The sequence below is a fragment of the Drosophila nasuta genome, chromosome 2R, assembly GCF_023558535.2.
Source record: "Drosophila nasuta strain 15112-1781.00 chromosome 2R, ASM2355853v1, whole genome shotgun sequence".
Lineage (NCBI taxonomy): Eukaryota > Metazoa > Arthropoda > Insecta > Diptera > Drosophilidae > Drosophila > Drosophila nasuta.
Window position 1 is genome coordinate 6,096,094 of NC_083456.1, and position 12,919 is coordinate 6,109,012.

Here is a 12,919-nt window from a genome sequence, read left to right on the forward strand (position 1 = left end):
ATACAGGTTTGTCAGCCAAAGCTACTAAGGCCCGGAGTAAGTTGGTGTTTTTCCCCATACAAAAGTATTTCTTAAATAAATTCCACAAATTATATCTGATCGCAACCAAATTTTCAAGAATCATAAAGGCTATAGTTATTATTGGATGTACTAGGTACCAAAATCGCGAATCTAGCTTCAATTACATTCATTACATTACTGTACATGTATATAGCATATCATTTGTAATTCCCTTATTTTTGTAATTATTTAAATATATCAAAAATTTAAAACAGATTAAGATTATAAAAACAAAAAAACTTTTGGCATGTATTTACTTTTACTTTGAATGTCTATCTGGAATATGAACATTAATAATAATAACAAGAATAAATCATCTTTTACTTTTAAAATAGCTAAAATACTTGCCTTCCCATTTTAAAATAATCACGCCCGGCGGGAAAATAGCCAAATCGGCACAACTGTTTGAATCAAAATATTCAGAAAGCAGTGAAGTATAAAACATCCAGCTGGGTTGCTGGGTCACTGTGCTCCGTTTGGAAATGCAGAAAGCTAGATTGAGCTTTTTTTGAGCGCCAACATTCGAAATGCATCAAAGTTTACTAGTATTGATTTATTATTAATTATGTACAGAAACATATACAATTATTTCTAGCTACACTTAATAAATTAAACTATGGTAAAAAATGACAGACCCATTCGCACATTGGCAACGTCTCTTCCACATTAACTGGGTGGTAAAATGCCCAAAGCTCTTAAACACAACTTGGCCGCATTGAGCTTGGCCTCCTTTTTGTTGTTACAATTCTGCGTTGGGGTATACGTCTGACCATTGACCTCCACCGAGAAGAGAAAGAGGCGACTGTGTGAAGGACCCGAGTCCTCTTTCAGCATATACTGTGGCGCCGGCCATTTGTTCTTCGATGTCAGTTCGTTGAGCACACACACCGGATGCTTGTCCTGAGCCGTAAGTGCGGCCTGCGCAATATTGACGGCACTTGTGTTCTTTGTTCCCCGTGCACCCGCTTGGCGTGGTGGCTGCTGCTTGATATCTTCGCGCGACACCAAACCTCGTTTGTCCAGCTTAACGGTCAGTTGCAGTGGCTGCAGCGAGCCAGTCTTTGTGCGTCCCAAGCCTTCGCCCGGCTTCCAGCCCATCTTCTGCAACAGCGTCATACCCATACCGCCTGTCACGGGCTTCGCTGACGTCAGCTGATCCCGACGCACCCACAGCTGTGGTCCACTGTTCAGCTCATGGACTTTCATCACCTGGGCGCCAGTGCTACCCGTGAACTGACCTGGCAGATGCTTCGACGATGCCCACGATGTCATGTCCCGCTGCGCGTTGAACATCATTTTGAGCGCTTCCGAGTCCGTTGGATTATCCTGCAATGTAAATTTTGTTAGCATTTTAACTATTAATTGCTCGATAAGAATTACCTGAAGTCGTCTTATGGCACTTAAGCGCTGCGTGATTATGCTGGATACATCCATGCTGGGCGCCATGCTCTGCGGGAAGATAGAAGGACTCGGCTGCGGCGGCGGAGGCAATGCTGCCGATGGTATTGGCACTTCAGGCACAAATTTCTGCATTGCCGGCGGCTTTGGAGGCGGCGGCACTGAAAGGATTGGCGGCGCGCTTGTCGCTGGAACGGCTGGTGCAGCAGCAGGCACTAGGGCAGGAGTAGGCACGGGTAACGACGCTGGTAGTTGCAGTGGTATGTTGCCGGGCGAACCATTCGTGTCATTCACATCCGCAGGCATATTGGCGGGCTTAAAGGCGGGCTCCTGTTGCTCCTGCTGTGGTATCGATTTGGCAAATACATTGCGCTGCACCTCTTTAAACATACTGGTAGCCTGCTTGGCGGGAGGGAGTGCCGGCAATGGTTGCACTGGTTCCTTCTCCACCGGCACCCAGGTTTCGTTCATGCGATGCACTTGACCCGATGACACGGGAAACTGCATAGTTATGGCCTTGGTCTGATCCTCGCGCCGCATTGGCACAATAGGCGTCGAGTTGCGTATGTGCATCACAATGGGTTCGCGCTCCTTTAGTTGAAACGGGTGGTGGAAGGCCTTCGCATTACCATTCTTGTCCACATCCGAGTCCTCGTCAGAGCTAAGATCGGACAGCATTTCTCCATTGGAGATCTTCTTGCAAAAGTCTGTTAAATCTTGCACCGTTCGTCCGCCATAGCGCATTTTCAGCAGCACCTTGTCCTTTACCTCCGGCGTCATTTCAGCCACGCCCGCCATGTTACCGCACTTAAACATGCTGATGGCATTGCGGCGTGCAATCTCCAATAAACGCTTCTTATCGATGCCCAGGTCCCCGGGATCTCGAACGAGATCGCGAACGAGACCGCGTGCGATGCCGTGAGTTATTCTGGTATCTGGAGTTGGAGGTAGTGTTGCGCTTGCTGTCGCCTCCGGATTCCTGTTTCACTTCGCCGTAGAAGCGTCGACGTCCGTTCGCCTTCTCTCGCAGATAAGTTTCCTCGTCGGACAGTGAGAGTTCGTCAGACTGGCGCCGTTCGGTTTTGATTTTTGTGGTTCTTCCATTGCCATCCTTAGCATGTGTCCGACTGCCGTCTTGGTAGCCATTGTAAAAGCTATTGTGTCCTCTTTCGCGGTCCCTTTCCCGCTCTCGATCCCTCTCCCGTTCTCGCTCCCTCTCCCGATCTCGCTCCCGTTCCCGCTCTCGATCCCGTTCTCTTTTCTCTCTCTCTCTCCCGCTCCCTATCGCGTTCCCTCTCCCGTTCCGCCGTGCCTTGCTCGTGATGCAATGCTTCCTTCTTGGCCGGCACTGCTGATATGTCCGCATCCGATAGAGCATGCCGCTTTCGCGACTCCGGCTTCTCCTTATTCTCAGCCTTGACTATTGTTGTTGGTACTGCGAGACGTTCCTTGGACTTTTCTCGATCCTTGTCCTTGTGTTTGTCCTTGCTGTCTTTGTGCTTATGCTTGTGCTTTCTCCGTTTGCTCTTATGCTTATTATGCCTACTTTCAGCGGATGTGCCATCGTCGTCGGAACATTCTCCATCTGATTTAATGGACTTGCCACGCGATTTTTCTTTTTTTCCTTTTTTACTTTTTTGTGTTTCTTTAGCAGGTTCTTGTCGTCCAGTAGCACTTGAGGTGGCGCCGCATTAAAAACACCAAAGAGCTCGGCGAGAATTTCATTGGACGTTTTTACAGGTGCCACTTGCTTTTTATCGTCCTGGGACGAATCGTTGCTGTTGTTGCTAGCATCGCTATCGGTGGCATCTACCGTTGGCGTTGGAGTTGTACTCTCCGATTTAATTTTGGAATTTAATGCACGCAGCTTTGCCTCGATCTCAATGTCAATCTTCTCACGTTTCACCGTAACAGTGTTGCCTCCTTTTGTTGCAACAACGGCAGCCGCCGTTTCTGGCGGAATGGTGGACTCGGTCTTTTCAGTCATTTCCACAGCTGCACAGTGGCTCGATGGCAGCAAATGTTGAATTGCACACGCATCCGAATTGTTTGCAATTAATTTATATTATGAATTTCTATATGTATACAAATAATAAATTTTTGCACGCCTAAACCAATCGATAGCAAAGTATTATAAATATGGCTCATACCTAATAGTGATGGCACAACATTGATAAATTTGGGCAGTACGTATGTAATTGAGTTGGCATCCCTAGGTTATTGAGAAGCGCAGCCAACTTTAGTCACGTCGCTGTCACGAATTGCAATTTTTATAACAAAAAGAAAGAAAAAGGTTCAATCTTTATTTGATTGGCCTGTAAGGTGTTCGTCAGGTTATCAATCCGTGTGCAATTGGCTGGAAATGTAAGTGAAAAAACGTTTGCAACTTATTGGAAGAGCTATACAAAGTTTATACATTTGTAATTTGCACATTATTAATCGCCATTTATTTTTTTCGCCTGGTGGTTCTGCCCTCTTCTCTGCTGTTGCCTGCTACTACTGCTGGCTGTCATTGTCATCGTGCTGCCCATGTAATTGTATTGGTTCTCTTCGACTTCGATGTCTGAACTGAACGAACACGAATGAAACTACGATTATTATTGCCTGCCTGTCTTTTGTGTTGTGTGTGCGCATATAAAAACGTGTAGCGTATAAAGTGGATAACGAAAAAATAACGCGATTCTCTTAATTAAAAGAAATATTCAAGTAGGCGCAAATATTTCACTTTTGTTTGGAGGTTATTGCTTGAGATAAATACACACACAGACACAACAAAAACAGTGAAAATGACTTCGCTGGACGCAAACCGTTTGCAAAACTTTAAAAACAAAGGCAAGGATCAAGATGTAAGTATTGCCATTTCATTATTTTCTTACTATTCGTAAATTATATAAACGAATAATATTTGTAGGAGATGCGTCGTCGTCGCAACGAAGTCACTGTTGAACTTCGCAAAAAACAAACGCGATGAAACCATTTTAAAGAGACGCAATGTACCCAACATGGATTCGAACACAGATGAGGATGACCAGTTGCCCAACTCCATCAATTTGAAGAAACTTGCCTTGGCTGCCGCGGATCCCTCGAAGCCAGAGCAACAGTTGGCCGCAGTGCAAGCGGCACGTAAACTGCTGTCGTCTGATAAGAATCCACCCATCAATGATCTGATCAACAGCGACATATTGCCCATATTGGTTGAGTGTCTGAAACAACATAATCACACAATGCTGCAATTCGAGGCTGCTTGGGCATTGACCAACATTGCCTCTGGAACTTCCGATCAAACCAATCAGGTGAGCAAGACATCATTTTTTTTTAGAAAAAAACCATCATTAACCATTTGTAATCTTTCTATGTATTTTGCAGGTGGTTGCCGCTGGTGCTGTTCCGCTCTTCCTTCAACTGCTGAACTCACCCGCTCCAAATGTCTGCGAACAAGCCGTCTGGGCTCTGGGCAACATTATTGGAGACGGTCCGATTTTGCGTGACTATGTCATCAAACATGGTGTAGTGCAGCCATTGCTGTCATTCATTAAACCCGATATACCCATATCGTTCTTGCGCAACGTCACCTGGGTGATTGTCAATCTGTGCCGAAACAAGGATCCGCCACCACCAGCAGATACCATACATGAAATCCTGCCCGCACTCAATGTGCTGATCCATCACACTGACACAAACATTTTGGTCGACACCGTTTGGGCCATCAGCTATTTAACCGATGGTGGCAACGATCAAATCCAAATGGTCATCGATAGCGGTGTCGTTCCCAAGCTGATACCACTCCTGGGCAACAGTGAGGTGAAGGTACAGACGGCAGCATTGCGCGCTGTTGGCAATATTGTAACCGGCTCAGATGAACAGACACAGGTCGTACTCAATTACGATGCATTGTCCTATTTCCCGGCGCTGTTGTCGCATCCCAAGGAGAAAATACGCAAGGAGGCCGTTTGGTTCCTTTCAAACATCACCGCCGGCAATGAGTCGCAGGTGCAGGCTGTCATCAACGTCGGTCTGTTGCCCAAGATAATCGATAATCTGACCAAGGGCGAATTCCAAACACAGAAGGAAGCCGCATGGGCCATCAGCAATTTAACCATTAGCGGTAGACCAGAACAAGTGTTTACACTGATCAAGGAGGGTGTCATTCCGCCTTTCTGCGGTTTGCTTTCGTGCCAGGACACACAAGTGATCAACGTAAGTGCGAAAGCAAATCATGATGAATAAAACCATTATTTAATCGCATTCTTTTTTGTTTGCAGGTTGTGCTCGATGGTCTCAATAATATGCTCAAAGTGGCCGCATCTCATGTGGAGGAGGTTGCCAACATCATTGAGGAATGCGAGGGCCTGGCTAAAATTGAACGTTTACAGAGCCACGAGAATGTGGAAATCTACAAACTGGCATACGAAATTATTGAAAAATACTTCACAGAGGTAATGCCTATTACATGAATTATGCACATTTTTCTGAAAATTTAAATTTTTGTTTATATAACAGGGCGAACAATCTAATCTGGCACCAACTTCCGATGGCACAGAATATAATTTTGATCCGAATACTGACAAATTACCAATGAACTCGTTCAACTTTTAACGTAATGGATGAGGAGTAACCAATCTAGCAGCAGCGTACACATCTGAAATGTGTATAACAATGATTGCAACAATAGCATAGCAATAAGATTTCGAGCGATACTCTGTGCCCATCAACCATCAAAAGCAACTCTCTGACAGCAAAAAAACCAAAAAGAAAAGAAAATATGCACATTCTCTATATGACAGCTTGGTTATATATACAATACAATAACAAAACAAACAAACGACACTACATTACACTATACAAATTCATTGCAGCAGTTAATTACATTTTTAATTTCTGTGTATAGTAAATTTATAATCGTTCATTCAATCTACATAATGCTTTATGTATTTGCAAAATGTAAATCAAAACCAATTATTTTGTTGAACGATATAAAAGCAAAGCATGTTGGAATTTAAACAGCTCTTTTATAGTTATTTATATTTTCAATTTAATCAATTTATTTACCTTTTCAACACAGATATGTAGGTCTTTCAAACTAAGTAAATATTTCTTTAAATAAAAAAAAAAACAAAACAAAAAGAAACGGGCTGCAAAGGCGTTAACGAAAATGCTGCAGTTGCAAACAAAATGTGCTAAAACAACAGCAAAGAAAACACACAGGAATGAAAAAATTGTAGAACTATTTGATTTGTAATGAAAATAATTTTAATATGTACGCCTTTGATTTGTAATGGAAATTACATATACATTTCTAACATGATAACGATAAAACACGGCAGACTATGTGTTTTTTATTTACATTTACTAGAAATTCAATGGTAATCACCCAAGCAAGGTGTGGGTCTGGGCAATCTGGAAGCAATAACAAAAACGATGGAAGAAAAACACTTGTGTTCAGTAGAACTGTAGGTGGGGCGATAATAAATATAATCAAGTTACAGATGATCAAACATATGAATATACATTCATACATATGTATGTATGTATGTAGTTGCTAGTGCGCAATAGCCATTTCAAAATTGAAAATATGTATATTTTGCTTCACTGTGCTCTTTAAACAGTGTTATGCTTTGCATATGCCTGAATCACACTGTATATACATTTTTATTTTGATTGAGGTTGCTGCACATATACATACATAATGCACACTTATACAAATGTACATATTTTTATGTATATATAGAGAGTAATCTATGTGAATGAAGCATTTTAGGGTGGACCTTCTTAATAGTTGGACAACTATCGATAATCATGAACGGAAAATCATCCGACAATGAAATCTGTTATCGATACGTTGTCTCAATAATAATAATAATATTAACCGACATAGAATAACTAATGCCAATACATGAAATGTATATTATTATTGAAATATTGTTTAAAAATAATTTAAATAATTCATTTCATGTTGACTGTATGAATTCCTGCAGCTGAACGTGACGAAACGAGCAGAAAAGTTGCAGTTTGGCAAATTCTTCTTGCCTGGTGCTTGAGTTAGTAAAAACCATTTAATGAAAATAACAATGTTATGAATCTGTACTGCAATTCGCTAAGCTCTCAGCAAATATTCGTCTGCGCTTTATATATTGCAATATATTAAAATTAAAAAAGTCATTTAAATGCAATAATAATACAAAAAAGTTAGTCCTCAAAAACTCGATTTCAAATTTTTCAGACAAAGCCTGTCTTATACGAGCTAATCAATTTTATTTAATCGAAAGAAAAATGTGTAGAATACGAATTTTTCGCAGTGCAGATCGGAGCGAATAAGTGGCGGCTGTCAAGATTGTAAACATACACATATGTACGTGTGTTATGTAAATATGTATGTGTATGAACTAATGAGAGAGAGCACGTGTTAGGGTATTTTATAGTCTTAATTAAATATTAATTTTGAAAAGTGGAATTGCTGATTATCGTGTATTAACCGACTCACACTTATACAAATAAGTGCAGTGGGCAAATATGTGACCAGACTGTCGCGTGATGCACGCAGAGAGAGAGAGAGAGAGAGAGAACAGATCGAGAATGAAAGAGAGACATTTGCAGTTGCAGTTGAATGTTTATTTTTAGAGCATGCATCTACAACATGCATAATGCTAATGTGAGTGTGTTTAAATGCGTATTTATCTGCTTCCGTCAACATTGCGGTACGGAAATTGGCACAGACAAAAACTAGTTGCAGCGACGACGGCCAAGGTCAAGGACGTTGCATTTCCTTCCATATGCAGCGAGTGAAAAGTGAACTGAAATGCGTTCATCTCGAGATTTTATTTATTTAGAAATGTTGATGCTGGCATCAAAACGAGTTTTTTTTTTTTCGCTAGAATGTTAGAAAGTCCGAAAGTCGCATGTAATACCGTCGCCAGCTGATTTTCTGTGTGTTTATATGAGAACACTCATGCATGTGTGTATCTATGAGTTTGGCTCTCGCGAACCCTCAAATTCAACCACATACACACACACACACATGTAAAACACCACTACTCAGAGCGCCGACGCTGACGCCAACGCCAGCAACGACGTTAATGAACTCAATGCTATTGTTGTTCGTTCACACTCATATTCGCCTCGCGCCGTCGAAATCAGTTTACTCACCGCTGCGAGCCAACAGTACGAACAGTACGGGTGAAACTGTCTGTCCATACGCTAGTCACAACAGCAGCAGTAGTAGCAGCTGAGTGAATTCTTTTTTTCGCTTTAATTCCGCATATTTCGCACAACAACAAACAAACCGAAAACATAATGTCGTCAACAGCCGTTCAGCCGCCCCCATCTGCTCCACCACCGCCACCACCATCAGCTGGTGCTTCCGCTGGAAAGGGCATCCACTCAAAGGTGTACAATGGCATCATTGGCGTTTGTGACAAATTTGTGCCCGCTAAAATGCGACCACTTTGGTTGCATCCTGCAGGTGGGCATCAATCAAATATTCTTATTGAAATGAACATAAAATAAACAATGTGTATTATGCTTTTTTAGGTCCAAAGACGATATTCTTCTGGGCGCCAATCTTTAAATGGGTAAGTTACCAGACAGCCCATTACATAATCTCGACAGCATGATGATGACCTTCGCTAATTTTCATTATCTGCTTGCTGCTGTAGTCTGCAGCTGCGCTGATATAAAGAAATTTAAATGGTAATAATATAACTCGAAATCCGTGTGAAAATGTCGCCGTGTTGTATGCGATTAAGTTGTATACGTATTGCCTTTTATTATTATATTATTTGTTTATGTTAGTCCAATAACGTGTTGGGGCTGTTTTCGGCTGTCTAGAAAGTTAGCTTAGCGATAATTGCGCATTTGTGTTTATGTATGTGTTCTTATCCGCTGCTATATGGGGCAGAAGAGTATTATAATTTTATGCCAACGGGAAATGTATAAAATATTTAGAACATATATTCTTGATCTGGAACAGCAGACGATGTGATATAGCCTCCTTTAGAAATCACAATTACAAGGTTAGAGTGTTTAGTTTCAGTACACAAATAAATGTCGTTAATATAAAGAATTTCTGAAAATTTAGTAAGACTGAAATAGTAAATTTAGAAGTTATCAAAAGAAATACAATTCTGTATGCCATATTAGAATTCCTATTATTTTTAACAAATCTTTACATTACACATTCTGTGAAAAACAGTTTCAGTTAACAACATAAAATGTTCTTTAAACATAGGGTATTTGGAATTCGAGCACTGTGATGCTTTCTTACTTGTTGATTAGAGCGCGCGTGTGTCTGAGAGTGGTTGAATATATTTTGCACGCGTCATATAATTATGATAACATATGCTGGCTGTCGATTGAATCTCAACTGATAGTGGAAACTTTTATATTCATTACTTTTTTAGGGTCTGGTTGTGGCCGGCCTCAGCGATTTAGCACGTCCTGCGGACACGATCTCAGTATCAGCTTGTGGTGCATTAGCTGCCACTGGAATTATCTGGTCCCGTTACTCGCTGGTTATTATACCCAAGAATTACAGTTTGTTTGCCGTCAATCTGTTTGTGGGCCTGACACAATTGGTGCAACTTGGCCGCGCCTATAACTACCAATTGGAGAAGGAGAAGTTGCAGAAAGAAGAGGAGAAAAAGCCAGCTGTGACTGCATAAAATTCTATGCATATTGCATACTGATGATAATTCAATTTTGGACACGCACATAACGCAACGCATATCATCCACATTGCGTTTTATATTGATTGAGTTGTGTTTAATTTAAGACAAGAAATCACAGTTTTTTGGTGGTTATTTGTTGCCTTAAGAATAACGTGATTCATATTCCTTAAGTTGTAATTGTTGGAGGCTTCGAGTATATATTTTATTTACACGTAGCATTATTGGACTTTAGATGATTTTTGTCAACAAATAAACAAACAAACAAATACATTTCTTAAGACTGTAGAAATAAATGACCAAACAAAGACATCGTTTTTTGGATTTAAATTTCTATGTTTCGCGCTTGCTTTCAATATTGACAATTTTCGATAGAAAACGATTACACTTGCATAATAACAGGGTGATACAGGTCGTGGTAGTTCAATACAAACAAAAATATACAGAAACATAAATAAAAAACAAGATGGATGTAGTCAGGCTATCACCAAACAGTATACATCTATTTGGTGAGGTATTTAATGTTATTTATTTTGTTGTGTTATCGGTATTTATATATCGTTATCGATGCGGTCAGGTTGTTGTAGGGAGGGTGACAAAAATCGGCAACAGCTGTTTTGCAGTAATAAAAAATATTTGCAGTAAATTGAAAATTAATTGTAAAACCTAATAACTAGTTGATAAAGTAGCCTTAATTATGAATTTAATAAGTGGTATTAAACTGTACATCGAAAAGATGTGCACCGAGTCTGGACCCGGCATGAAAATCATATTGCTTGACAAGGAGACGGTAAGCAGAATGAAATTGGAGCTGCGTGGTCAATTTTTCTATGTACTTATGAAAATATGCAATTTTACAGACAAGCATAATTTCAATGGCATTTAGTCAGTCGGATATGTTGCAACGTGAAGTCTACCTGTTCGAACGTATAGATTCTGGACGTTCCAACGAGCGGCTAAAGTACCTCAAGTGCATTGTTTTTATACGCCCCACAAAGCAAAACATTCAACTGCTTGCAAATGAGCTTCGTAATCCCAAATATAGCGCTTATTTCATATGTAAGTAGTACAACTATATATAACTAAAACGTCTAATATTGTTGCCCAGATTTTAGTAATATTATACCACGCACCGACATCAAGTACTTGGCCGAATGCGATGAGTCAGAATCCGTGCGAGAGGTGAAGGAATTATATGCGGACTATTTGTGTGTAAATCCCAATTTGTTTTCCCTAAACATTACCGACTGCATGATGAATCTGAACTGGCTGCCAGACGCTTTGACACACAGCATGCAGGGAATTACAGCGGTCCTGCTGTCGCTGAAACTCAATCCAGTCATACGCTATCGAGCTGGCTCTCAAGTAGCTCAACTGCTAGCCAAGATGATTTACGATCAAACCACAAAGGAGTCATCGCTGTTCGACTTTCGTGGCAACGTGGACGGAGCTGCACCGCCTTTGCTGCTGTTGCTCGATAGGCGAGATGACCCAGTCACTCCATTGTTGCATCAATGGTCGTACCAGGCCATGGTGCATGAGCTGCTGCAGATACGTAACAATCGCGTCGACTTATCCGATCGCCCCAGCGTGCCCAAGGAATTCAAGGAGCTGGTGCTGTCGGGTGATCAGGACGAGTTCTATGGCAACAACATGTATGCGAATTACGGTGAAATTGGTTCAACCATTAAGCAGCTGATGGAGGAATTTCAGCGCAAGGCGAATGATCATAAGAAAGTCGAGAGCATTGCCGACATGAAGAACTTTATTGAATCATATCCACAGTTTAAAAAAATGTCTGGCACCGTCCAGAAACATTTGTGTGTTATGGGCGAATTGTCCAGCATTTCGAACAAACGCAATCTGTTCGAGGTGTCCGAGCTGGAGCAGGAGATTGCCTGCAAGGCAGATCACACGGCGCAACTGCAGCGAATCAAGAAACTCATTGCGGACGAGCGTGTGAGCATCGATGACGCTATCAAATTGGTGGCCTTGTATGCTCTACGCTATGAGCGACATGCCAACTGTGACACCTCTGCGCTGCTGCAGATCATTAAGAGCCGGGGCGGAAATACACAAATTGTGCCAGCTCTTATTGAGTACGCGGGCACGCATGTGCGACAAGGTGACCTCTTCAACATGGTACGCATCACGGATGCCGTCAAATTGACGCGTATTTTGATCAAAGGCCTCAAGGGCGTCGAGAACGTTTTTTACGCAGCATACGCCACTGCTTAAGGAAACTCTTGAAGATGTATTCAAAGGTCGCGAATTGGATCCCATGTATCCGGCCATCAATTCAGAACTTGTGCCATTTCGTCGGCCACCGCAGGAAGTCGTCGTATTTATCATTGGCGGCACCACCTATGAGGAAGCGTTGACTGTGCATCAGCTAAACAATGCGGGCTACAAAGTGATATTGGGGGGCACTACCATACACAACTCCCAGAGCTTTATCAGCGAAGTGCTGTCGGCCACAAGTGGCACCCAATTTAAACATACCAAATCCATGCTTAAGTACTGCTCCCCTGATAACCTTTAAAGAGCCATAGCCAGGCACATTCCTAAATACTATAAAATAAAACAGAAAATAAAAGAAATACTGCTATTGTTAACTATTTATGTACGTACATATTTATGTGTAGTCTAATCCATGTAATGTATTATCCTTATTATTATTATCCTTTGCAAACTATTGTTATATCTACTATACTATGTGTATCATCTTTTACAAAAATACATGCATCATATAACTAAAAAATGGAGGATTCTCTTGATGTCGATGTCATACATTTTTATTT

At 41.3% G+C, this 12,919-nt stretch overlaps 4 protein-coding genes across 4 annotated transcripts; 3 read left to right on the plus strand and 1 right to left on the minus strand.

The window, feature by feature from the left end:
• Window positions 1-598: 598 nt before the first annotated feature.
• LOC132784478 (protein Son) lies at window positions 599-3,599 on the minus strand. The gene is given in 5 exon segments (XM_060790117.1): window positions 599-1,386; window positions 1,441-2,331; window positions 2,333-2,723; window positions 2,725-3,061; window positions 3,064-3,599. Coding segments are annotated over 5 exon segments (2,661 nt in total). The 5' UTR covers window positions 3,446-3,599; the 3' UTR covers window positions 599-726.
• Window positions 3,600-3,673: 74 nt separating this feature from the next.
• Window positions 3,674-6,781, plus strand: LOC132784479 (importin subunit alpha-4). The gene is given in 7 exon segments (XM_060790118.1): window positions 3,674-3,822; window positions 4,107-4,304; window positions 4,370-4,411; window positions 4,413-4,751; window positions 4,825-5,655; window positions 5,721-5,894; window positions 5,959-6,781. Coding segments are annotated over 6 exon segments (1,542 nt in total). The 5' UTR covers window positions 3,674-3,822; window positions 4,107-4,244; the 3' UTR covers window positions 6,055-6,781.
• A 1,809-nt stretch (window positions 6,782-8,590) lies between these two features.
• Window positions 8,591-10,391, plus strand: LOC132787150 (mitochondrial pyruvate carrier 2-like). Its single transcript, XM_060794063.1, has 3 exons — window positions 8,591-8,917; window positions 8,986-9,026; window positions 9,855-10,391. Exons 1-3 carry the CDS (start codon window positions 8,749-8,751, stop codon window positions 10,113-10,115), a joined length of 471 nt encoding a protein of 156 aa, XP_060650046.1. The 5' UTR covers window positions 8,591-8,748; the 3' UTR covers window positions 10,116-10,391.
• A 260-nt stretch (window positions 10,392-10,651) lies between these two features.
• LOC132787144 (vacuolar protein sorting-associated protein 45) lies at window positions 10,652-12,840 on the plus strand. Its single transcript, XM_060794053.1, is given in 4 exon segments — window positions 10,652-10,908; window positions 10,979-11,177; window positions 11,227-12,329; window positions 12,331-12,840. Coding segments are annotated over 4 exon segments (1,725 nt in total). The 5' UTR covers window positions 10,652-10,815; the 3' UTR covers window positions 12,661-12,840.
• Window positions 12,841-12,919: the final 79 nt, after the last annotated feature.

Bases quoted from the DNA above. Each gene is read 5' to 3' on its own strand.
- LOC132787150 (XM_060794063.1), top strand. From the start codon at position 8,749: ATGTCGTCAACAGCCGTTCAGCCGCCCCCATCTGCTCCACCACCGCCA. The intron at 8,918-8,985 runs GTGGGCATCAAT...ATGCTTTTTTAG, and splicing joins ACTTTGGTTGCATCCTGCAG to GTCCAAAGACGATATTCTTC. The intron at 9,027-9,854 runs GTAAGTTACCAG...TTACTTTTTTAG, and splicing joins GGGCGCCAATCTTTAAATGG to GGTCTGGTTGTGGCCGGCCT.